At 42.4% G+C, this 26805-nt stretch overlaps 2 protein-coding genes across 4 annotated transcripts; one reads left to right on the forward strand and one right to left on the reverse strand.

Annotated features, from left to right (window-relative positions):
- Nucleotides 1–12999: 12999 nt before the first annotated feature.
- On the forward strand, nucleotides 13000–14491 carry LOC109782595 (uncharacterized). Its single transcript, XM_020341211.4, has 3 exons — nucleotides 13000–13634; nucleotides 13738–13837; nucleotides 13928–14491. The coding sequence occupies exons 1-3, from the start codon at nucleotides 13170–13172 to the stop codon at nucleotides 14260–14262; spliced, it is 900 nt and encodes a 299-aa protein (XP_020196800.1). The 5' UTR covers nucleotides 13000–13169; the 3' UTR covers nucleotides 14263–14491.
- Nucleotides 14492–14754: 263 nt separating this feature from the next.
- LOC109782596 (uncharacterized) lies at nucleotides 14755–18743 on the reverse strand. Of its 3 annotated transcripts, XM_020341216.4 has the most exons (8): nucleotides 18534–18725; nucleotides 17071–17204; nucleotides 16918–16977; nucleotides 16763–16813; nucleotides 16519–16613; nucleotides 16328–16394; nucleotides 15181–15318; nucleotides 14755–15047 (listed from the first exon to the last, which is right to left on the reverse strand). In XM_020341216.4, the coding sequence occupies exons 1-6, from the start codon at nucleotides 18625–18627 to the stop codon at nucleotides 16391–16393; spliced, it is 438 nt and encodes a 145-aa protein (XP_020196805.1). In that variant the 5' UTR covers nucleotides 18628–18725; the 3' UTR covers nucleotides 14755–15047; nucleotides 15181–15318; nucleotides 16328–16390. The 3 variants fall into 3 exon arrangements, with proteins under 3 accessions (XP_020196805.1, XP_073354279.1, XP_020196802.1); XM_073498178.1 differs by having other exon boundaries at nucleotides 16328–16613; nucleotides 18534–18743; XM_020341213.4 differs by lacking the exon at nucleotides 16328–16394.
- Between the last annotated feature and the right edge of the window lie 8062 nt (nucleotides 18744–26805).

A 26805-nucleotide genomic window follows, 5' to 3' on the forward strand; every position in this document is an offset into this window, starting at 1 on the left:
AGCTTCTTTTTGTGACTCTTTTGCTGCTCATGTTGATCTCCCTAAGGAGAAGTGGTTTAAATATCATCCTCCCATAGAAGTAAAAGTAGCTAAACTTATTAAAGTTGAAGAAAAGACTATCACTTATAATGATCCTATTGTTCCTACTGCTTATGTTGAGAAACCACCTTTCCCTGTTAGAATAAAGGATCATGCTAAAGCTTCAACTGTGGTTCGTAAAAGCAATATTAGAACTTATACACCTCCTGAGCAAGTTAAAGTTGAACCTAATATTTCTATGGTTAAGGATCTCTTGGCTGATAATATTGATGGGCATGTTATTTATTTCCGTGAGGAAACTGCTAGAATTGCTAAACCTGGTGCTAAAGATAAACATAGACCTGTGGTAGGCATGCCTGTTATTTCAGTTAAAATAGGAGATCATTGTTATCATGGCTTGTGTGATATGGGTGCTAGCGCTAGCGCAATACCTATTTATTTATACAAAGAAATTATGCATGATATTGCACCTGCTGAGTTAGAAGATATAGATGTTACAATTAAACTTGCCAATAGAGATACTATTTCACCAATCGGGATTGTTAGAGATGTTGAAGTCTTGTGTGGAAAAACTAAATATCCTGCTGATTTTCTTGTTCTTGGTTCCCCACAAGATAGCTTTTGTCCCATTATATTTGGTAGACCCTTCTTAAACACTGTTAATGCTAAGATAGACTGCGAAAAGGATGTTGTTACTATTGGTTTGGGTGATATGTCTCATGAGTTCAATTTTTCTAAATTTCGTAGACAACACCGTGAAGAGGAATTGCCTAGTAAGGATGAAATTATTGGTCTTGCTTCTATTATTGTGCCTCCTAATGATCCTTTAAAACAATATTTGCTAGACCATGAAAATGATATGTTTATGAATGAAAGAAGGGAAATAGATGAAGTATTCTTTAAATAGGGACCCATTTTGAAACACAACCTGCCTGTTGAAATCCTAGAGGATCCTCCTCCACCCAAGGGTGATCCAATGTTTGAGCTTAAACCGTTGCCTGATACTCTTAAATATGCTTATCTTCATGAAAAGAAGATATATCATGTTATTATTAGTGCTAACCTTTTAGAGCATGAAGAAAAGAAATTATTGAAAACTCTGAAGAAGCACCGTGCTGCTATTGGATATACTCTTGATGATCTTAAGGGCATTAGTCCCACTCTATGTCAACACAAAATAAACTTGGAGAAGGACGCCAAACAACAAGTTATTGATCATCAGCGATGGTTAAATCCTAAGATGAAAGAAGTAGTAAGAAAGGAAATACTAAAGCTCCTTGAGGCAGGTATAATATCTATCACGTTGTTGATAGTCAGTGGGTAAGTCCTGTCCATTGTGTCCCTAAGAAGGGAGGTATTACTGTCGTTCCTAATGATAAAGATGAATTGATTCCGCAAAGAATTATTATAGGTTATAGGATGGTAATTGATTTCCACAAATTAAATAAAGCTACTAAAAAAGATCATTACCCCTTGCCATTCATTGGTCAGATGCTAGAAAGATTATCCAAACACACACATTTTTGCTTTCTAGATGGTTATTCTGATTTCTCTCAAATACCGGTGTCAGCTGATGATCAAGCAAAGACCACTTTTACTTGCCCTTTCGGTACTTTTGCTTATAGACGTATGCCTTTTAGTTTATGTAATGCACCTGCTACCTTTCAAAGATGCATGGTGGCTATATTTTCTGACTTTTGTGAAAAGATTTGTGAGGTTTTCATGGACGATTTCTCCGTTTATGGATCCTCTTTTGATGATTGCTTGAGCAACCTTGATCGAGTTTTGCAGAGATGTGAAGAAACTAACCTTGTCTTGAACTGGGAGAAATGCCACTTTATGGTTAACAAAGGAATTGTCTTGGGGCATAAAATTTCTGAAAGAGGTATTGAAGTTGATAAAGCTAAAGTTGATGCTATTGAAAAGATGTCATGTCCCAAGGACATCAAAGGTATAAGAAGTTTCCTCGGTCACGCCAGTTTTTATAGGAGGTTCATTAAGGACTTCTCAAAAATGTCTCGGCCTCAGACTAATCTATTACAAAAAGATATACCTTTTGTCTTTGATGATGATTGTGTAGAAGCATTTGAAATACTTAAGAAAGCATTGATTTCTGCACCTATTGTTCAACCTCCTGATTGGAATTTACCCTTTGAAATTATGTGCGATGCTAGTGATTATGCTGTAGGTGCTGTTCTGGGGCAAAGAGTTGATAAGAAATTAAATGTTATTCAATATGCTAGTAAAATTCTAGACAATGCCCAGAGAAATTATGCCACTACTGAAAAAGAATTTTTAGCAGTTGTTTTTGCTTGTGATAAGTTCAGACCTTATATTGTTGATTCTAAAGTGACTACTCACACTGATCATGTTGCTATTAAATATCTTATGGAGAAGAAAGATGCTAAACCTAGACTTATTAGATGGGTTCTCTTGCTACAAGAATTTGATTTGCATATTATTGATAGAAAGGGAGCTGAGAACCCCGTTGCAGACAACGTGTCTAGGTTAGAGAATGTTCTTGATGACCCACTACCTATTGATGATAGCTTTCCTGATGAACAATTAAATGTCATGAATGCTTCTCGTACTGCTCCATGGTATCCTGATTATGCTAATTACATTGTTGCTAAATTTATACCACCTAGTTTCACATACCAGCAAAAGAAAAAGTTTTTCTATGATTTGAGACATTACTTTTGGGATGACCCACATCTTTATAAAGAAGGAGTAGATGGTGTTATTAGACGCTGTGTACCTGAGCATGAACAGGAACAGATCCTATGCAAGTGTCACTCCGAGGCTTATGGAGGACACCACGCTGGAGATAGAACTGCACATAAGGTATTGCAATCCGGTTTTTATTGGCCTACTCTCTTCAAAGATGCTCGTAAGTTTGTCTTATCTTGTGATGAATGTCAAAGAATTGGTAATATTAGTAGACGTCAAGAAATGCATATGAATTATTCACTTGTTATTGAACCATTTGACGTTTGGGGCTTTGATTATATGGGACCTTTTCCTTCCTCTAATGGGTATACACATATTTTAGTTGTTGTTGATTACGTTACTAAGTGGGTAGAAGCTAATCCAACTAGTAGTGCTGATCATAACACTTCTATTAAGATGCTTAAAGAAATTATTTTTTCGAGGTTTGGAGTCCCTAGATATTTAATGACTGATGGTGGTTCACATTTTATTAATGGTGCTTTCCGTAAAATGCTTGCTAAGTATGATGTTAATCATAGAATTGCATCTCCTTATCACCCACAGTCTAGTGGTAAAGTAGAATTGAGTAACAAAGAGCTCAAATTAATTTTGCAAAAGACTGTTAATAGATCTAGAAAGAATTGGTCCAAGAAACTTGATGATGCATTATGGGCTTATAGAACTGCATATAAAAATCTTATGGGTATGTCTCCGTATAAAATGGTTTATGGAAAAGCATGTCACTTACCTCTCGAACTAGAACATAAGGCATATTGGGCCATTAAAGAGCTCAATTATGATTTCAAACTTGCCGGTGAGAAGAGGTGATTTGACATAAGCTCACTTGATGAATGGAGAACCCAAGCATATGAGAATGCCAAGTTGTTTAAAGAAAAAGTCAAAAGATGGCATGACAAAAGGATACAAAAGCGTGAGTTTAATGTAGGTCATTATGTATTGCTATACAACTCTCGTTTAAGATTTTTTGCAGGAAAACATCTCTCTAAATGGGAAGGTCCTTACGTCATCGAGGAGGTCTATCGTTCTGGTGCCATAAAAATCAATAACTTTGAAGGCACAAATCCGAAGGTGGTGAACGGTCAAAGAATCAAACATGATATCTCAGGTAATCCCATAAATGTTGAAACTAATGTGATTGAAACCGTAACCCCGGAGGAATACATAAGGGACACTTTCCGGAACGTTTCAGACTCCGAAAAGGAATAAGTACGTGGTACGGTAAGTAAACCGACTCCAAAACAGTTCAAATGGCAATTTTTCTCCGTTTTGGAATATTTAAGAAAATAGGAAAATAAGAAGTAGTCCGGGAAGGACATGAGGCTTCCACGAGGGTGGGAGGCGCGCCCTACCCCCCTGGGCACGCCCCCTGCCTCGTGGGCACCTCGTGCGCTCTTCGGACTCCGTTTTCTTGCACGATGCTTCTTTCGGTCGGTAAAAATTCATTATATAATCTCCCAAAGGTTTTGACCACCGTATCACGCAAATATCCTCTGTTTTTGTTTCGAGCTGTTTCTGCCGCAGATTAGAGCAAGATGTCTTCTCAAGAGTCAGTCGGGGAGAGTCGGGTGTCTCATCCGACACCAGGTCCAGGGGCAAACAGCGATGCCTACCACTTTGGGCCCTCAACGGAGGAAGAGATGGAAGCTGACTTGAAAAGGATAGATGCCATGGAAGAGGATCAAGAAGTTTCTTCTCGTTTCCAGGCAAGAGTCACGATGGGGGAACTACAGAGCTCAGCTATCCCAAACTCGGTCATCCCCTCCAATGTTAAATTTCTCTCTTATGAAAATATGAAAAGGAGTGTTACTTGTTCTCCCACAGCTATGCAGCATCCATGGGTGCAAGGAGCTTTAACCGTCACGGGTAAGCTCCGTAGGGAAATGATGGATCTTAAGTGGCAAGTCAACAAGCTCGAGGAGGAGAATCGTATCTTGAGGGGTATCATAGCCAAGAATATCACATCACCACCTCCGAAGAAGGAGACATAATCACATGGGTATGGGCACTCCCCTTGGCAACTGCCAAGCTTGGGGGAGGTGCCCCGGTATCGTATCACCATCACACTCCTATCTTTACCGTTTTTCTTAGTTCGATCCTTTTAGTAATATCTTGATCTAGTAGAATAAAGTTTTTAGTATGGTTTAGTTTTGAGTTTTGCCTTATGATCCCTTTATGTAATCAAGTCCGTGAGCTATATAATAAAGATTAGTGCTGAGTCAAGGGCTTCATTATCTTGCTATGATCTTGAGGGAATAAAAGAAAAGACAAAGAATAAAAAGAAATAAAGAGATCATATTGATCTTATGGAAAGTAATGACTTCACATAGAAAGAGTATGATGATTAAAATTTGTTGAGAGTTGACAAATTTAGTTTTGGTCATCGTTGCAATTAATAGGAAGTAATAAAGAAAGAGAGGCTTCACATATAAATATACTATCTTGGACATCTTTTATGATTGTGAGCACTCATTAAAGTATGACATGCTAAAGAGTTGATGTTGGACAAGGAAGGCAACGTAATGGGTTATGTTTTCTTATATCCGAAATAAAGTATATTGTCATGGATCATCCAACATGTTGAGCTTGCCTTTCTCCCTCATGCTAGCCAATTCTTTGCACCAAGTAGAGATACTACTTGTGCTTCCAAATATCCTTAAACCCAGTTTAGCCATGAGAGTCCATCATATCTACCTATGGATTGAGTAAGATCCTTCAAGTAAGTTGTCATCGGTGCAAGCAATAAAAATTGCTCTCTAAATATGTATGACTTATTAGTGTGGAGGAAATAAGCTTTATACGATCTTGTGATGTGGAAGAAATAAAAGCGACGGACTGCATAATAAAGGTCCATATCACAAGTGGCAATATAAAGTGACGTTCTTTTGCATTAAAATTTTATGCATCCAACCATGAAAGCGCATGACAACCTCTACTTCCCTCTGCGAAGGGCCTATCTTTTACTTTTAATCTCTTACCCTTATGCAAGAGTCATGGTGATCTTCACCTTTCCTTTTTACATTTTATCCTTTGGCAAGCGCATTGTGTTGGAAAGATCCTGATATATATATCTAATTGGATGTAAGTTAGCATGAACTATTATTGTTGACATTACCCTTGAGGTAAAAGGTTGGGAGGCGAAACTATAAGCCCCTATCTTTCTCTGTGTCCGATTAAAACTCTGTAACAACAAGTATTGCGTGAGTGTTAGCAATTGTGAAAGACTAAATGATAGTTGAGTATGTGGACTTGCTGAAAAGCTCTTACATAGACTCTTTCTGATGTTATGATAAATTGCAATTGCCTCAATGACTGAGATTACAGTTTGTTAGTTCTCAATGAAGTTTCTGATTCATACTTTACATTGTGAATAGATTGTTACTTTAGCATAAGAAATAATATGACAATATCCATATATGTTGTTGTTATAAGAATGATCATGATGCCCTCATGTCCGTATTTTATTTTATCGACACCTCTACCTCTAAGCATGTGGACATATTTATCGTTATCGGCTTCCTCTTGAGGACAAGCGAGGTCTAAGCTTGGGGGAGTTGATACGTCCATTTTGCATCATGCTTTTATATTGATATTTATTGCATTATGGGCTGTTATTACACATTATGTCACAATACTTATGCCTATTCTCTCTTATTTTATAAGGTTTACATGAAGAGGGAGAATGCCGGCAGCTGGAATTCTGGGCTGGAAAAGGAGCAAATATTAGAGACCTATTCTATACACAACTCCAAAAGTCCTGAAACTCCACGGAAGTTATTTTTGGAAATAATAAAAAATGCTGGACGAAGAAAATACCAGAGGGGGGGCACACCCTGGCCACGAGGGTGGGAGGCGCGCCCTACCCCCCTGGGCGCGCCCCCCTGCCTCGTGGGCCCCCTGGTGGCCCTCCGGTGCCCATCTTCTGCTATATGAAGTCTTTCGTCTGAGAAAAAATCATAAGCAAGCTTTCTGGAAGAAACTCCGCCGCCACGAGGCGGAACCTTGGCGGAACCAATCTAGGGCTCCGGCAGAGCTGTTCTGCCGGGGAAACTTCCCTCCGGGAGGGGGAAATCATCGCCATCGTCATCACCAACGCTCCTCTCATCGGGAGAGGGCCAATCTCCATCAACATCTTCACCAGCACCATCTCCTCTCAAACCCTAGTTCATCTCTTGTATCCAATTCTTGTCTCTAAGTCTGAGATTGGTACATGTAGGTTGCTAGTAGTGTTGATTACTCCTTGTAGTTGATGCTAGTTGGTTTATTTGGTGGAAGATCATATGTTCAGATCCTATATGCACATTAATACCCCTCTGATTATGAACATGAATATGATTTGTGAGTAGTTACGTTTGTTCCTGAGGACATGGGAGAAGTCTTGCTATTAGTAGTCATGTGAATTTGGTATTCGTTCGATATTTTGATGAGATGTATGTTGTCTCTCCTCTAGTGGTGTCATGTGAACGTCGACTACATGACACTTCACCTTATTTGGGCCTAGAGGAAGGCATTGGGAAGTAATAAGTAGATGATGGGTTGCTAGAGTGACAGAAGCTTAAACCCTAGTTTATGTGTTGCTTCGTAAGGGGCTGATTTGGATCCATATGTTTCATGCTATGGTTAGGTTTACCTTAATACTTCTTTTGTAGTTGCGGATGCTTGCAGTAGGAGTTAATCATAAGTGGGATGCTTGTCCAAGTAAGGACAGCACCCAAGCACCGGTCCACCCACATATCAAATTATCAAAGTACCGAACGCGAATCATATGAACGTGATGAAAACTAGCTTGACGATAATTCCCATGTGTCCTCGGGAGCGCTTTTCTCTATATAAGAGTTTGTCCAGGCTCGTCCTTTGCTACAAAAAGGATTGGGGCATCTTGCTGCACTTTATTTACACTTGTTACTTGTTACCCGTTACAAATTACCTTATCACAAAACTATCTGTTACCGATAATTTCAGTGCTTGCAGAGAATACCTTGCTGAAAACCGCTTATCATTTCCTTCTGCTCCTCGTTGGGTTCGGCACTCTTACTTATCGAAAGGACTACGATAGATCCCCTATACTTGTGGGTCATCAGCGGCTGGGAACCCGAAAGCCCCCACACCGATTTTAGCGTCGGTTCGCCCCAGGCAGCGATTTTACGCGCCCCCTAGGGGGCCAACGGCTAGAGATGCTCTCACATCTAGTAGTACTGAAACAGCACATCATGTACTCGGTTTTAGTTCTACTAAGCCTAAACCCTTTTGATTGCAAGGTTTATCTTCATAACTTTAACTTCCTATTTACCCCCGTCCGACTATCGTCAACTAGCACCACATCATACCCAAAGAGCATACGCCATGGGATATCTCCTTGTATATCCCTTGTGACCTCATCCATCATCAAGGCAAAAAGATAAGGGCTCAAAGCTGACCCCTGATGCAGTCCTATCTTAATCGGGAAGTCATCAGTGTCGACATCACTTGTTCGAACACTTGACATCATTCGATTTTTAATACACAGAAAATCTTATTTTGAAAAAGTGAATATTATTTGAGGTCATTTTTTAAAACCATGAATAGATTTTGGAAATGCGAACATTTTTTAAAATTGTGAAAATGTCTTGAAAACACGAAAAAATTGGAAAGTAAAAATAAAAATAAAAATTGAATTTGTTCGAAATCATGATTTTTGTTTTGGAAAGGTGAGACTTTTTCTGAAAACATGAACATTTTTTAAAACACAAAAATTTTCCATTTGATTTTCAAAAGTGGCCATTTTTTAAAAGGAAACATAGAAAAATGATTTTTCAAAAAAATAAAAGAATTGAAAAATATAATTCGAATGCGAGTAATTGTTAAAACATGAACAGTTCTTGAAAGCACGAATAATTCTTTAAAAGTTTGAACATCTTTTGTTCCAAAAAAAAATTATAAAATAAATTCCGAAAAAAACTAAAAATTTTGAAATAAAAAATGAAACCATAATAAAATTCTGCGAAATAAAATAACTGGAATAAGGAAACTCGAAAAAAGATAACATAAAATTCCAAAAACCTGCCAGGGCCCAAAACCAGGTCCAGTACGTGGGGTAGGACCATTTCCCTGGTTCACTCACTCTCCTCTGTGCGTTTCAGCGGCAATTTAACGCAACAAATGTTAAATAGGGAATGCCCTAAGAAGCGAAATCACTAGTTAAATGTACCCCTTAACTAGGTCACTCCTCCATCTTTTCTGATTTGATAAATGATCAATCCATGTACGAGACTTGTCGCTATCTAAGGGGTTGTTTGGTTACGTAGATTATAGAGAACTAGTTTTCTTTAAACTCGATTTCAGTTGTAACAACCAAAAATCTTGTTTGGATTGCCTAACAGAATCGTGGATATACAAAACTAAGTTTTACAAAAGCCCAAAAACCGAGTTTATGGAAAAACGACTAATCGACGTTTTTCTATATACTCGTTTTGGCTGAACACGGAGTCGGCCACGAGCACTGCGACGTTCTCCCAGGTACAACCATGGCGACGCTGAAAGTCCATTTGGAGGGTGAAACGTTCTATGCCAGGACATCAATGAAGCGCTCGCACCACTGGCGAGCTCGCCGCTAGGGGTCCGGACGTGGCCGCCGTCGTGTTGGGAGTTGGGACGGCAAGATGGGAGCGGCCGCCGAGGGCAGGGTGAGCATGGCCGACAAACTCCTCTTCCTGTACACCGGCGACGGCTACAACCTGATCTCTCCGGTCGCTGCACTCCAGGCGGAGGTTCATGGGAACTAACTACTGAGTATAAGTTAATCAACCAGCAAGGAAGTAATTCAACATGCACTTGAACAGCACGAGAACGGAGATGTAGTTGAAGGCCCATTCCAATCCTCCTTTTTGTGAAATTTGTAGCAACAAGAGAGCTCGGTAGAGCAGCGAATGCAGCGACGTCACACCAACTGCACTGCTCTCCGCCCTGACATAGCAGGGCGTGCATCCCGTCGCCGGGCGGTAGTGCCTCTGCACCCTAGACCCTAGTTCCTCTCCGGCTGCGGTTGAGGCGGGGTCGCGCGGCAAGCCGCCTGTTGCACGCCCTGCGTAGCCGACTAGCCCGCCACTTGGTTCGCTTCGTCCTCGACAACGCCGTTGTCGCGTGGTTCGCTTGGTCCATGGCGACGCCGTCCTCGAGGAACTGGCCCAAGAAGAGAGACTAATCGTGTTTTCTTTTTGTTTTCTATCCAAACAAAGAATTGTATACACTCACCTTAACAGAAAAACTAACTAAAACTGGTTTTCCTAAGAATCCTCTGAAAACTGGTTTTCTGAAAACTCACGTCTAATTCTTGGCATCCAAACAACCACTAAGAGTTCCTTTTTTTAGATTCGTTCTTTGAAAACGTTTTATATCTTGGACTGTCCATCCGACCGAACCAGATAAGATTCAAGTCTCTATACTCACTATGCTAGTATGGATCAATATCTAGCACATAGTACATGATGTAATATCAAAAAAAATCCACAGCGCCACGCCACCGAGATCCGCCGCCATCAATGTATAAGATGAAGCACCGCTCCATCAAAGAAGATGTCCTCTGTTCCCTCGAGCCCGTGTGTACCTCCATGAATGACGCCACCAAGGGGGAAACGACACCAGAGCGTCGTCGTCATCTGGTCTACTGATCTAGGGTTTCCCCCGGAGGTAGCAAAGAGGGGCCTTGAACTTCTCCACGGCGATGCCTTCAAGAAGGGAACGACGCAGACAACGCCACCACCGCCGGCCTTGGCAGTAGCCCAAAGCAAGTTTTCACCCATATCTGTTCGAAGAAACTCCATCTCTCGTGCACGGGCTGCCGCGTCCTGCGACGTCCCCGGGAGCGAGCTCCCAAGATCCGCCGCCACCGGTGCCGCCACAAGGACCAACCACCTGACTGCCATCCCTGACGAAGGGGGCGGCGCCACCAACGTGTTCGGATCCGGCACCACGCCAACGCCTCCGGCCGCCCCAATCACATCGGTGAAGGAGGACAGCCGACGCGCGCCCACCACCGCTTAGCGCCGCCGAACGGTGCGCGAGCCCGACCACCCGGAGGATAACCGATCTGGGGTTTCCGCCACCGCCAGCCCCCTTAGCACCGCCAGGATCCCATCGGCCGCCGCCCAAGCGCGCCAACTCCGCCTCCATGCCGTACGCCCAGGGGCGCCGTCGCATCTCAACCAGAGGATCCCCTCGTGAAGAAAGGAGGAGGGCCTGCCGTCCGCCGGGCGAGCTTCGCTCGCTGGCCTCCTCCGGTGGCGGCAGGGAAGCAGGGGAGGAGGGAGGTCGAATGCGGCGGTGGCTAGGGCGCCCAAGTCGCCCCCCTAGAGGCGACGCGAGCGGAAGCGTTTTGTAAGAGACACTACTTCAATATCTGGTTTTAGTGAACTGTTTGAAAATTGGGGGAGAATTTCACTTCAGAAACATATTGCTTGACTTTGGCTATGGATATATTTGGAGAGTCAGCCGACATCCTCTAATATTTTTATTGTTGACGATGACGTAGGAGAAGGCTAACCGTGAGATGGTCATCTCTGGTGGATGGGAATATGGCGGAGATGTGAAGTTGGGGAAGAAGATGCTTTGAGATGGGTGTTAAACACATGTGTTATTCTGGATGGGGTCTCCCGTGATGGGAAAAGAGACCTGGTCTCAGATGATATTTTTCATGTTGAAACTGTACAATGATAAAAAAAAAATCAAAAGTACAAAGGACTATTGTGTTTTTACTTGTTACTCACATGAATATCCGGTTTATATGCTTTGCATGATTAAGATAAATGTCTATTAACTAACTTGACTACGTATTAACCAAGCTCGAAAGAAAATTGGTGGCAGGGACATGGCATGAAAAAATGACATAGAAAAAGTTTGCATTATACATGCTATGTCTCCTAGTTTAGCACCATGTTTTAATGACATGATTTTTTTTCTTCGTATTTTTATAAAGGAAAAGGTCCATATTAACCGTACAGACTTGTTATCCATGCCCTAACTATCAAGAGGTAATAGTAATACAAGCCATCAGGTGACGTCGAATGGATGGTTCCTATTAATTGTTCAATCCAAGGGCTAACCCTTGTTGGCATTTTTTTATAGGAAAAATTCCGCGAGCACCACGCATCGGAGCCGGGTGTTTCTTTTTCGTGCCGTTGGTACCTGCTGTATTTGATCAAAACACGCTCGCGCACACACACAAGTGCCCGGCCGTGTCCATGATTGATGTGCCATGCCGCCAATAGCCGAGATGGAACACATTTATTTGCGAAATTGCAAGACTGACAAGTGTGAGAGGGCGCCTACACGCTGCTCACACAAGCTCTGGTGACTAGTCTGGACCTGGGATACTCCCAAGAGAGCAGGAGCCCCTTCCCATACGCTCCAGCTGGTAGCTAGGTTCTAGAGACAAAAGCACCAGGTGCACCGACCCCGAATGCAGCCCCCGCGCCCGCGAGAATGACAAATGTACGAACGACCACACACTTGCCCGAAAAGCTTCAAGCTTGACACTTGAGAGTCTGCACCCGTACCTTTCGGCTTGCCACCACGGAGTGTGGCTCCGTCCTCGTACCAGCAGGAGAGAAAACGAAGACGGCGAGCGTTTTGCATCACGTGCCCGCGGACGAGGCCGGAGCGGCAAGGAACGCGCTGCCGCCGCACACGCGTCCGTCCGCCCGGCGGCTCGCCCGTCCACCTCGTATCGCCTTCCGCTGCCATCTCGCTCTCGTACCTGCCGTGACACACGAGCCCACGCGCGCGTCCGGCCGACCTTTCCTAACAGACGGCCAGGTTTAGACGGGCGCGCCAGCGTTCGCGCCCGGCGAAAAATCCCTGGATCTTTCTGGCCGGAAGGAAGTTTGCGCACCAAGTTGCAGCTTCAGGCAAACCTTTCCTCCTTCCTCCACGCGACATCGCTCTCTCGTGCTGCAGCTGCTGCTACGAGAGCGGTAGGTGCGCACAACGACTCTTCGTTCCTGTCGTTTCTCGCGCCAAATGACCATCTACGAGATACCAGCAGCACGATGCCGCCGCGGCACGGAAAAAGTACGCGCGCGCGCGCGGGCGCTAACACGTCAACGGAACCCTGGGCACCGTTGGTGCGGTTCGGCGCCGCGACAAAGCTTCTCCAGCCACAGGAACGAGACGCCCGCCATTGGAATCGTCCGCTCCTGATCTTCCACACGCCCAGCTCCTTCACCGCCACGGTTCATTCGCCCCGTCTATTCTTGGAACCTTCCCCGCCTTCTAGTTGCTGCACATGTTCCATACCATGTCATTCCTCCCTCCCAGTATTTATACGGCCTCGTGGTTCGAAAGGTCCTCTGCACAGTCAATACTTCAGCTTCAACGCAGCGCAGCACAGGCAACGTTGGTTGAACACAAGGAGCTGACCGAGTCCAGCAATGGCGGCCAGGGCTGCAGGTACCGGCAGGCTACTCAGAGCGGCCACCGCCAAGGACAGCCGTCTGCCGTCGTCGTCTCCGGCGGCCAGCCGGCCGTCGTGCCGCATCCCGTCTCTCAAGTTCCCGTTCCTGTGGGACACCAAGGCGGCGAGGCGCGGGATCGGCCGCGCCGCCGAGCAGAGGGCGGCGCTGATAACCCTGGGAGCGACCACCGCCAGCACGACGGAGGAGAAGCAACGCCTGCCGGGGGAAGCGGGCAGCGTGGATCTCCTGCTGCCTCTAGCGTACGAGGTCACCCGGAGGCTGGTGCTCCGGCAGTTCGGGGCGACGTGGCTGGCCCTTACGCGGCGTCGCTGGGCCAAGGTCGTCGAGGCCGTCATCCACCAGGGCATCGTCAGATGCCAGTCGTTCACGCTCATCGGCGTCGCAGGATCGCTCCTCGGTTCAGTCCCATGTTTCCTCGAGGTAACCAACTAAGCGCTTCTTCATCCTCCTATATGTGTGGCCATATATGCTGCAAGTCAAGTCTTCAAAGACTGATCAAACCTTTCTTCATGCGTGTCTGTAGGGTTGTGGCATTGTTCTGCAGTCGTTCTCCTTGCAGTTCCGTGCCATGTCGCAGACGATAGATCACGCCGAGATCATCAAGCTGCTCATCGAAGCATTAGGTACGTACCCGTACTTTTAATCACACACAAGGCACCCTGCGCCATCAATCTGATCGAGTCTGTTAGTAACTATTTTCTGTCCTCGTTCAGACATGTTCCTGATCGGCACCGCCCTGCTCACGTTCGGCATGGGGATGTACGGCATGTTCTACGGCTCCCAGCGCGTCCAGGAGCCCATCTACGAGAGGCTGAAGAAAGGGGCGAGGATCCGGTCCGTCACGCAGGCCAAGTCGAGGTTCGGCCACGCCGTCATCCTGCTGCTCCAGGCAGGCGTCCTCGAGAAGTTCAAGAGCGTGCCGCTCGTCACCGGCCTCGACATGGCCTGCTTCGCCGGAGCGGTGCTCGCCTCCTCCGCCGGCGTCTTCCTGCTGTCCAAGCTCTCGGCCCATCCGCAGACACGCAACAAGCAAGCCTCCTTCGCGTGAACGTGTCCAATGTCCCTGCTGCATAAGCAGCATAACATGCATTATTCATTTGTTCTTTCATTACAAGTTAGCAAAGCAAGACATAGTACTTATTAATAGAAAAGCGAAAACCTATGAAGCTCTTGTGCCTTTTCCTCTTTTCTCTCACTGCCCGTAGCGGTTTAATTTGTAGCTTGAGAGCAATGTCAATAAAGATTTCGGAGCGACTCTCTCTCGTGCTCTTTTGTCATCAGCCACGTAAAAACTCGTGGTGTGTTTCACTTTCACGTTGCCTCAGGAAATTCCAGTGGCCGCGTTCCGGCATCGACTGGGATGGGCGGCCGAGTGATTTCGATGGCAAAGGCGTGAGTGACGGTACCTGTGGCGCCGCGGCGTCGGCTCTTCCTTATTCGACCGTTCGCGGATTCTGCTCCGCCCCTCGCTATCGCGCTGCCGCTTACAAGAGGGAAGAGGCGGTGTGGCGCGAGGAGGCAGGGATCACCGGCTCAGGCGTGGTGGTAATTTTTGGGACTGTCTATTTGATATTTGACTGTTTTACAATTTGAGAACATTCAAAAATCCTGACAAATGAACATATGACACCTGTACAGTCACAAAAACAGCTGACAGACATAAAGGACGTCAAAACGGGTCAGAGAAAGTAGCTGACCCGGTAACCCTGGACAACAAACCGCTCCAGAAAAATCGGCGACCTACCCCTCTCTTGATCTTCAGGGTCACACAGGACACAGCATGTGCCCAGCTTGCAACCAAAACCCTCCCGCAAACCACTGGACAGATCTCGCCTAACAGCACAAAAAGCGAATCAGAAAGGGGGAGAAGAAAAGAAGGGAGAACATGGAGGCGGCCATGGGCGATGGGGCAGAAGAAGAAGGAGGGCAAACAGAAACCAGAAGAGCTTCGAAGAAGATGTTGTACCTGACGAGCAGCAAGAAAGAAGGACATCAGAGGGAAATCGGCATCATGATCCACAGGTCAGCAAAAACAGTCCCAACTGCTCGCCAACTTCTCTCTTCACCTCTCACATGAACAAATCAGGGGAGGAAATTTCTTCATCTACAAAAAGAGATAGATCAACATCTGCTGTAATTCTAGGAAATTACATAAATTTTGGGATCAATTACATTGACATCATCATGGAAATTACATTGAAAACACTGAAGTTGTTTCGAAATGGAAAAAATACAGTGTAAAAAAATTCAGAAAACTTACAAGAATAATTACAGAGGAAAATAAACAAATTCCAGTGTAAATCCCTAGTAAATTCTAGCGTAAGTAGCTGGTAATTTCCAGTGTAGATCCCAGTATAAAACCTACTGCAAGTATCTTGTAATTTCCACTGTGAAAACATGTTTTACAGTGAAAATCAGTAAAAACTACTGTAATTATCTTGTAATTTACACTGTAAAAACATGTTTTACAGTGACTGTAAGTATCTTGTAATTTAGATTGTAAAAACATGATTTCCAGGGTAAATCCCACTGTAAAAACTACTGTAAGTATCTTGTAGTTTCCAGTGTAAAAACATGTTTTACAGTGTAAATCCCACAGGAAAAACTACTGTAAGTATCTTGTAATTTACATTGTAAAAACATGTTTTACAGTTTAAATCCAACAGTAAAAACTACTGTAAGTATCTTGTAATTTACATTGTAAATACATGATTTCCAGTGTAAATCCCACAGTAAAAACTACTGTAAGTATCTTGTAATTTCCAGTGTAAAAACATGTTGTACAGTGTAAATCCAACAGTAAAAACTACTGCAAGAATCTTGTAATTTACATTGCAAACACATGTTTTACAGTGTAAATCCTACAGTAAAAACTACTGTAAGAATCTTGTAATTTCCAGAGTAAATACATGTTTTATAGTGTAAATTCCAGAGTAAAAACTATTGCAAGAAACTTCTAATTTGCAGTGTAACTACTACTGTAAAATGCATGTACTTACAAGTTTTACTACACTGCAAATTGGCGAAAAAGGACACTGGAGGGATACTGGTAAGATTGAAATGAGAGAGGATAAAATCACGGCCAGACTCAGGATCAGAAACAAGTGGCTCACCATCTACTGGGAGGTCAAGGATGTCATGGATATCATACTTAGTTAAGGGGATGGATTTCCTTTTCAACTGAAACTCAGACACAGGAACATCAAACCTAGATGCAAGCCACTTAACAAGCCTAAGAGGAACCTCGCTACGGACAAAATTGAGGAGACAACCCAACCCATAATTCTGAATAACACCCTTGTACCTAGGACACATGCCATCAACAACTCCTGAGAAGAACTTTCCAGAATATCTAGTGAATGTTGAACACACAGGAAAATCAGACAATTGTTTCTGCCTCTACAAGAAAAAGATAATAAGAACGTCATTAAATCCAAAATAAACTAAATACACAAAGGGGAAACCCTAGCAAAACAAACATCAGACAAGCAATCAAAATGATAAGAAGAGAAGGAAAAAAGAAACACAAGAAGAGAAAAGAGACTTACAACATTCCTTCTACCAACAGATGATAATTTCCTCTTGAGCTGCTTGACTTTCTGTACAAAACAAATACATGAACATCAAACCAACATCTAAAAGGATAAATATAATCAGAAAAAGATAATCATGAAAAATAAAATTAGATCAGAAAAATACTTACATTAGTCACATAGAAATTGTAAAGTGCTTTATCAAACTCTTCATCATCAGCAGAGAAATCCTGAAAAAGGAAAAATTCAGACAATAAGCACAACACAGAAAATGAGAAACAGAAAAAACACAATGAAAATGAAAAGAAGACAAAGATAACTACCAAAGACATAACATCCTCATCAGCGAAATCATTAGGCACAGAAGGATCTTTTGAAGAATCCTGACTCTCAACTGAAGAAACTTGCGGAACATCCTTGGCCGAGACTTTCCGTAGTCTGCCCATTGATCTACTAGCTGAAAAACAAGAGAGAAAACAGGACTCAGTTATAGAGAGACTCCAAGTGCAAAACTGTGTAAATTTACAGTAATAATCGAAGAGAAATTTACACTGTAAGAGAACAAACTACACAGTAATTATGAATAAAATTACACTGTAAAGAGGCAACGGGTTGCAGTGTAGAACGCCATCGAATTATAGTGTAAAGTACATAAATTATGGGTACAATTACACTGAAAAAAAGCATCAGGTTACCCATTTTACACTGTAACTACACTGTACAATAACCTATAATTACACTGTAACTATGGGTAAAATAACGCTGTAAAAAATCATCAGGTTACGGTGCAACTAGAGAGTAACTATGCGGTAGTTAACGGTAAATTTACACTGTGATAACGCATCAGACTACACTATAAAACAGGGACAATGTATGCAGTAATTTAATACACATTGGATTACAGTGAAAAATCAGGACAAACTACACAGGAAAATAAACTGAAATTAAGAGAAAATTACACTCCAACATGCATACATGGGATTAGGGGGGCAAGTTAGCCACACAGAAAATTAGGGGGGCAAGTTAGCCACACAGAAAATTAGGGGGGCAAGTTTCACAGTACTTTAGTGCAAGATACAAAATGGGAAATAGGGCAAAAACAGGGGGAACAAATAAAACTACAGCACAGCTACATAGGGTGCATAAGATAGCAGTGAAGCTCTAGATTACAAGTTGCAGTGAACATATAGCGCAACTAACAGAGTTAAAAATTGAACAGCATAACTCAAGCACATATCTCTGCAAGACCTTGGTCTAACACGCATGAAATTCAAGAGGGTACACAAAAACCTTGGACTAACAAGTTGCAGAGAAGTTCATTAACCACCAGAATGAACAACATCATGGGACAAAACGTAAACAAACATGAAGAAATTCAACGACTATAACCACACCTTCACCTTCAGAGACAGGTTACGGGATCAACCACTGGAAATTAAAGCCTACTAAGCTACCTCCACATCGACAGCAGCAGAACTTATTCTCTAAACTTACCTACAAATCAACAACGGGAACACAATCGGCCCGGAATTTGGTCTGCACCCACAACAAAAACAGGAAACTACACAAGGCGCACTGCAGGCTCCTCCCAAAACTCACACGAACAACCATGGCACCGTGGCGGACTAGAACACCACGGCATCGACATGCACATCCCGCGGGAATCACATGCCGCGGACCACAAAAATCACATGCCGCGGATCCACGGAGCCAAAAAATCACCAGATCTGGAACTACACGGCCACAAAAAAGCATGGGCAAAGCGCGAGAGACAAGGAAAACGAACCAGAGCAGCCCGCGGACCAAGAGAAGAAGAGGGAGAAATCGCCTCCCCCTCTTCCGCCAGAGCAGCCTGCGGTGGATGAGCTCGAAATCGCCATGAACGCAAGCAATCGCCTCCCCTTCTTCCACCGCTCGAGCTCTCTCTCTCTCTGCCTTATCCAAATGCGAAGGGATGAGAAAGGGAAACGACCAGACACCCCGCTCCCAAATTCAAAAGAGACAAAAACCCAAACAGTGCCCGGCTGGGACGGGGCGGGCAGAGGAAAACGGGCGGAAGAAGAAAACCGCGCCCGATAACAAAAACCAACCCAAAAAACAGCAGACCGAGCGTGGATCTCAGAGCAAAGAACGGACGGACAGAAATTTGAATGTTGACGAATTGAAAAACACTTGATTGTAAAATAGCAAATCCGTAATTTTTACGGCCGTTTTTCAGTTCTCCACCCGGGCCGGAGAATCTAGCAAAAAAGTTTAAACGGAAACAAAAGATTTGTCTCGTCTCATTAATTAAGAAGATGTAGGATTGCCTAATTAATTAGTGAAAACCAGTTCAAAACCGTTGTGACGGCTCACTTAGGTAGCTACCCACGCGAAGACACGCCGTTGAGAAGAAATCATCGTCGAGGTTATCGCCGACCGTCATTGTCATCACTCCTTCGTGAGCCATCCACTTCGATTTCAGCATTGACGACCACCAGCGCAACCCTCGCCAAAACAGGCGTTGGAACCCATGCCGACCTATGTCAATCAGTCGATCACCCGCGTTGGCGATCAGATAGCTCAGACTCGGATGATGAACCTTGCATCAGAAAAGAGTTAAGCCTGCACCACAACCAGACCCTGCAAGCCAACATCGATCTCGTGCCATCGTCACCGCTGAGGCACCTACTCCGCAGCTCCGACTCCACAAAGACACGATGAGGCACAAGAACTCCTCGAACACATCGGATGACACCAACTACCGAATCCCCGCCTCAACCCAACTCCATTGGAAGTTGTCATCGCTGCCAGACAAGAAGCCATACAGCTCAGAACCAGGGTCTAACTCAAAGAACGATGTTCAATATAAAACGCCGCCACCATTCGATGTGGGAATATCTCATATCCGAGGTTTCCCCAAAACAATTATTCGCATAAAAGCTCAAAGGCACATGTGGGTTTCATGGCATGGTGGAAAATTTTAGTACCACCCTAAAAGTGGAGGAGAGATGGGACCAACATACTACCTCCGTCCTTGAAAAATAGTGTACTTCGAATTTTGTTGGAAAAGTCAAACTTTCAAGTGTTTGACCGTATTTATACAATAATACATCAATATTTATGACATTAAATTAGTAGCATTAGATTCATGATAAAATATATTTTCATCATATATCTATTTGGTTTCACAAACATTAATATATTTTTGCACAAACTCGGTTAAACTTTGAGATAGTTTGACTTTCTAACAAAGTTGGAAGTACACTCTTTAAAGGACGGAGGGAGTATAAGAGATTTGCTCCCACGTCCTATTGGATCATAAGAAGAGGAGTGGCACAAATGCTATTCATCACCCGTCTTGCCATGCCACACACGTGTCTCGTGTTTCGTGAACAAGCCGGGCTCAAACATATGTCATGTGTGCTCTTTATTTTTCCTAGATGAAACTGGATAATTAGTTGGTAATTAATTACATCTTTTTAGCGGATACATTACGAACAGCAACATCCAAACAACTCAGATCGTGCGTTCTTACCAACTTGGTCTTGGGCCTAACCCCGTGTCTCATGCCCGGCCACCAATATATTAGCGACAGAGCCATTGGCAACCCTAGTCGTCACTTAGAACAGATTGCATCTGCTCTACCTTCTCACGCACGAAACAATCCTCGTTCCTCCCGGTGTTTTTGCTTCCGGCCGACTCCATTCGGAAGACCACTGCATGGCTGCTCGGGAGAGCAGGCCTCTAAAAGCAAGGGTGGAGCGTAGTAGGGAGCAAACCGGGTCAGGACCTATCCTTTGTTTTGGAGTTGCTCTTAGAGTTTGGTACATACCCGGCCAAATAAGAGCGGATGGCCCACTAAGCAAGCTATTGGCCCGCCTTCACTTTGTTTCATGCTTCGACATTGTCTAGAACCTCGTCCTTTGTGATCCTACACCGGGAAATTAGCGATAAGGATTTTAGGGAGCGTCTCGACACGACTGCTCGCTACTGTTTGACTATATCCACGACTTCAGCTACTTCATCGACCTCCCCACCAATAACACAACACCGCGAACAAGAAGGTTGGTTCATGTGTTAGCCGTACTTGTTCTTATCATAAATGTTCCTATTCTATGCTTCGTTTAATCGTGGGGGCAATAGTTTTTCTCCCATGTGTCTTCTGCTTATGCCTCGGAATCCTCATCTTGTTTTGTCAAGACTACGATAGAAGGGAAAACCAGGTTCTAGTGATAAACGCTCGTCACGACTCCATCGTCTGGCGGGATTGGCTCATGGCATAGAGATCTTTCGCGGTATTACTAAGGTAGTGATCCATGAGGGGGCCTCTACTGCATTCGCAACCACTTAATCTCTTCTCTCATTATTACTTGAGGTTAGATGCCAGTGTTTACAGGGTTTTGGGCTATCCTTCATTGATCCATGATCTTCTGCCTCGCCTCTCTCATATTGTTGGAAATAAACTTGGGGTTTTGCATGCCATTTTGGACTCGATAAAACTGAATCTACATGTACCACACAACATGTTGGCAAGATCGATGGCCAGCTTCTCACAACCTGGAGTCCAAACTAGTGGACCTCTTCCCCACGGCTATCCGGAGAAATTTTACCCCAACAAATGCAGGCTATCCTTATGTCTCGCCCACAAAATCGTCTCTTCATCAACGACCATCATTCAGGAGAGACATTGCGACGATGGATTAGTGCCCCTTCTACCCGGATCCTAAGACTACCGATCACCCACTTTTGTATTGCTCCTCGGTTCAAACTCTTTGGGAGGAATTCACCAACCTTTGCGGGTTTATGTTTTTATTTTAGTTTCAATCGATTTATGTGCCAAAACTATATCCTTACATGTGTAATGTCGACTACGCTGGTTCGTGGGTCTTATATGCATCAACTGTTCATAACACTTTAGATGGGGTGACATAGGTTGAATCATGTTCATCGTGATGTTAAAAATTCTAAAAATTACACACATGGAAAGAATACACTCGCTGACTAGCGTAGGACTACTCCAAAAGGTATGTTCATCATGTTTTTATTATACACATGCGCTATAGTGTGTGTGTGTGGGGGGGGGGGGGGGGGAGGTGACAGGTCTGAATATATCGCCACGAGGAATGGAATAGTGAAAATAGTTCAATTTGTAAGCTCAATTCAACATGTATTCCATATATTTTTCTTAAACTCAAAGAAAAAGAAAGAAAGCAAGTTCAACAACCCTTCACACACCCCACCCACCCAACCAAGGAAAAACCCGATTGGGACAAAAAAACACATATCAACCTCCCGACAAACACGTGTTGACCATGTGGATATGTACATCCATGTATTGGCACTAGAGGCGACACTCGCAAAGCCGGGGGTTACTTTCTAACTGGTGATCTTTTTTCATGTGTTTTTTCATACTTTTTTTCACTTATACTTTTATCTTTCGCTTGTTTTGTCTTTCTATTTTGAGCTTATCTATTGACATTTTTATAAAACAACAACATAACAAATATTCTGACACACATGAGCAACACTTCTCCAAATATACAAAAAAAACTACATTTTTTGTTTGTAGAAACATATTTTATGCATGAAATTGACCTCTCGTTTCAAATAGCAGGACATCCATATGCACGTACTTGGTCATTTATAATTTTTTTCCATATATAATACTTATCCACTAGTGCATTGGTTTAGCACTATTTTAAAATTTGTTAAGTACAAACATAATTTTGGCGATATTTTTAGAAAAAAAAAAGGGTTGCGCGAGCAGCTGTCCCATTATCATTTCGCTTTAAGCTGAGCCATTGTGCTCCCTAAGGCGGCAAATATGAACTCCCAGGGAAAAAATGTCGCTTGTTGTGGCAAACATGGGAGTCGACAGACACACTTTTTTGCATCGTAAGCTGGCCCAACAAGATTTGGCACAAATTTTCATTTCACTTTTCTATTGCCTTTTTCTTCTTCCATTTTTGGTTAATTATTTGTATTTATTTTTTCATTGCATATTCTAATATTATTTAATTATTCTATTTAAAAAATTTATTTTTAAGAACATTATTTTGAAGAGAGTGAACATTGCTTTAAATTACATCAAAATTTATTTTGATATATATACATATTTGCTTTCATGTCTGTGAACATTATTAAAAAAAAGTAAACATTCTTTATTCAATACTAAGATTTTTCTCTAAATATGTGGATACTTCTAAAGTTATTAAAATATTTATGTTGAGATATATGATAATATTTTTACACAGTATATTTTCTTTATTGTTTAATAATTTTTTTATTATTCTTTTAAAACTTTCTGAAAATATAATTTTTAGATTCATAAAACGTAAAACCACTAGGTGCTAATGGCGGGCACTGTTACACCAAAAACCGAAAAACCAAACCGAACCAAACCGATTTAACCGATTAGTTTGTTTATTCGGTGTACGGTTGTTTGGTTCCGTTGGAACTTCGATCGCTATTCGGTGTTTCGGTGTATGTTCGGTTTAGTCTGGTCAGAAACCGTAATAACCGAAGTAGCCGAAATTGTTTACGATGCCTAGTTGCCGTGAGGCCGTGCCTGACTGTGAGGGCGGCCCATATGTACATCGGCCCAACATCCCGTGATTTATTAATGCGTACACATCCACACGTACTTAAACCCTAGCCATCATCCATCTCTCTGTCACTTCATCAGGCGGCGCCCTCCCTAACCCTAAGCTCGCAGTCAAATCCTCATCCAGCTGGCTCCGGCGAGTCGGTGCTCAGCAATCAGGAATGAATTCGTTTTTTCAATGAACGTCAAGCCAGCCTGACAAGTATTTCACTGGCTTCTCTAACTTTTCTAATCTCTCAAATATCAATACAAGTAGCGATAATTCATCCTGGAGCCCGGGCTCAGCTGCTCCCGGTCAGTAAAAAATTCAAAACAAATACTAGAAAAATTCAAAAAATTCCAAAAAAAATTGTGTGGTAGATAATTTGATGCGTGAGGTCCGCACCAAATTTCAACTCATTTGGATATTTGAGTAGGTCTCGGCACAAAAGACAAATCGGGTCAAAACAGTTCATGAACAGTTTTCTTTTTTACAGACCCTGATTTTGTCTTTTTTGCACAGACTTGCTCAAATGTCCAAACGAGTTGAATTTTTCAGCGAACCTCACGCATCTAATTATCTACCACACAAAAACAATTTGGGATTTTTTGATTTTTTTTTGTATTTTTTTTGATTTTTTCTGTGAGCGTGGGTGCAGCTGAGCCCGGGTGCAGATTCGCCGCACTCTACAAGTAGCTACTACATTAGTACATGACGTAACTTCATGCTAGTGATTAGTTTGATCTACTAGGAATATTGTACGTACTATTGTTTTTGCATCCAAGATTGTCATGCGCTAGTGTACAGCGGCGGTGCCAGCCAAAATAATCTGTGGGGTCAACTGTATTTTTTGTGAATTTTTTCTTCACGATGAACAGTGATTATAGGCTGTTTTTCAAAAAAGCTGTGGGGTCAGCCCCTTATAGTACGTACTTGTACAATTTCGATCCATGGATCTTCTTGCGTATATGTGCGGTGTGCCGTATCCGTGCCTCCCTCATGGAGCAAATTACTAATTATTCAATGTTTAGTGCATGTGCTTATTTTGATCATATATAATATGTATATGTATCAAATTCGGAAAAAAAAATGGTACTGATGGGTGCATGTACTTGTTTTTTCGGTTAACGGAATAAACCGAACCGATATATTTTGGTTAATATGGTTCGGTGTGTAATTTTGTCTGGTTATTTCGGTGGCCATTTCTCCAAAACCGAAATTATAAAAAACCGAATAAACCGAACCATATTAACCATATTAACCGAACGCCCAGCCCTTGCACTAGTAGCCCACACATGTTGAAACACAACAAAGTGTGAGTGAATCTCACATTTTTTAACTTTTTCAAATGCTTGATTAAAAAAATTCAAATGCATGTTTAATATTTTTTGTATTGATAGTCAACACTTTTTCAAAGGCTTGATTAACACATTTTTATACATGGTCATCATATTTGCTATACACATTTGCATTTTTCAAATACTTGATTGTCTCATTTTCAAATGCAAGATAAATTTCTTGCATACATGGTCAACTTTTTTTCTATACATATTTAACATTTTTAAAAAGCTTGATTAAAAAAAATTCAAATACTTGTTTAACATTTTTTTCAAATACTTCTTTAACATTTTTAAATACATTATCTACTTTTCTCACACATATTTTATTTTTTTCGTATGCATGATAATTATTTCCCTATACATGTTTAACATTTTCAAACTTGTTTAACATTTTTTAAATGTTTTATGTAAAGTGTTTTTTTGTGATATATTGTATTTAGAATATTTGGAAGTACAAACAAAAGTAAAAAGGAAATAAATAGAAAAGGGGAAAAACCTCAATAAAAACAATAAAAATGAGGTTGTGGCCTCCAGCGCAACTGGGCTGGCGCATCTCGTGCAGCCCTTGCCGCGAGGCTTCCCTGGGTCTTGATAGGCAGATCCCTCGTTAGCATCAAAAGGTCGAGCCTTCGATGAGGCGAGCGTAGGGCTGGTCCGGCCCACGTATGGGATTCACATGTTATTCGTTCCCTGCTGCTTTCTTCGATGTTTCCTGCGTTTTTCATTTTTCATTTTTCTTCTGTAGTTTCTTTGCTTCAGTTTTTTCAATGTTTTGTCCAGCTATTAGTCGTCTTGCTCTATTTTTTTCCTTTTACCTTTCGCTCTTTTCCTTCTCGTTTATTTTGCTTTATGTTATTTTCTTCTCATTTTTTTGTGTTATATAAAAGTTCAACGCGAATTACAAAAGGGAAAAGCTTCCCTCCAGCCGGCGGAAAATTCCAACGCGTCATCCACCTTCGCTAATCAACACGTGTCCCCATGGTCCATCCACATCTCTCTTCCTAACCTTATCTCTTCTACAACCTCTTCCATCCACTCATTTCTTCCCTTTATTAATTTGCAACCGCTTGCATCACTCGTCTTCTACAAAGCACGAATGGTGTTTGCTAGCAATGATGGACTTCCCAAGTCCAGCAACCGGCCATGATAACAGCGGTGAGCAACGTGCTTGGAGCATTGAAGTTGCGAGTTGTACCATCACGCGCACCACAACTGCGACTCGCGAGGCGTCTGAAACACAGGCGGCTACCATCTGACGCCAACAGCCAGCTCGGCCGTAGTCGGCCATGGCGCTACCCCCTCAAGCTCCTCCTGCCGCCAAAACCTTCTCCGTCATGTCAATGTCTTTATTTGCAAAAAAGAATCTGCAACATGATCCTAGTTGCAAAAAAATTCTGGAACACCACCCATGTTGCAAAAGGATTCTATCGATCTTTACATTTTCGGCAACAAGGCCTTTGTTGCAAAAATAATCTGCAACAAGACCTCTGTTGCAAAAAATAAAAAAACACATTGCCAAAATTTCTGCAACAAGACCTTTGTTACGAAAATTCCTGCAACAAGACCTTTGTTACAAAAATTCCTACAACAAGACCTTTGTTGTGAAAAATAAAAATGTATAGGCTCGGGTGATTACAACAAGCTTACTGTTGCAGAGGGTCTTCTACAACACCAATCTTATTCCAAAGAAGTGGCTACTTACGCGGGTATATCGGACGGCCATTAATGTGTCGATCGAATGGTTAGCGAGGCGGCGGATATTTTCTTATTATCCACCGGCCGACGCGTAGCGTCACCCATTACAAAAATGGTCATCGTATATTAAGAAATGTTCAATGCATATTATTGAAAAGTTAACCATGCAATATAGAAATGTTCATCTTCACAAAAATATTCAACACACATTAAGAAAATGTTAATGATATATTACAAAAAAGTTCAGCATACATTACAAAAATGTTCAATGAATACTACAAAATTTTCACTATGTATTTGAAATTTGTTCAGCGTATTTAAAAAAAATGTTCAATGTATATGCAAAAAAATCAGTGTATACTACAGAAAATATCAAGGTACATTTGAAATTGTTCAGCATACATAAAATATTGTTCATGATTTTTTAAAAAAAAAATCACTTTGTTTTTAAAAGAAA

This window comes from Aegilops tauschii, chromosome 5 (genome assembly GCF_002575655.3).
Source record: "Aegilops tauschii subsp. strangulata cultivar AL8/78 chromosome 5, Aet v6.0, whole genome shotgun sequence".
Lineage (NCBI taxonomy): Eukaryota > Viridiplantae > Streptophyta > Magnoliopsida > Poales > Poaceae > Aegilops > Aegilops tauschii.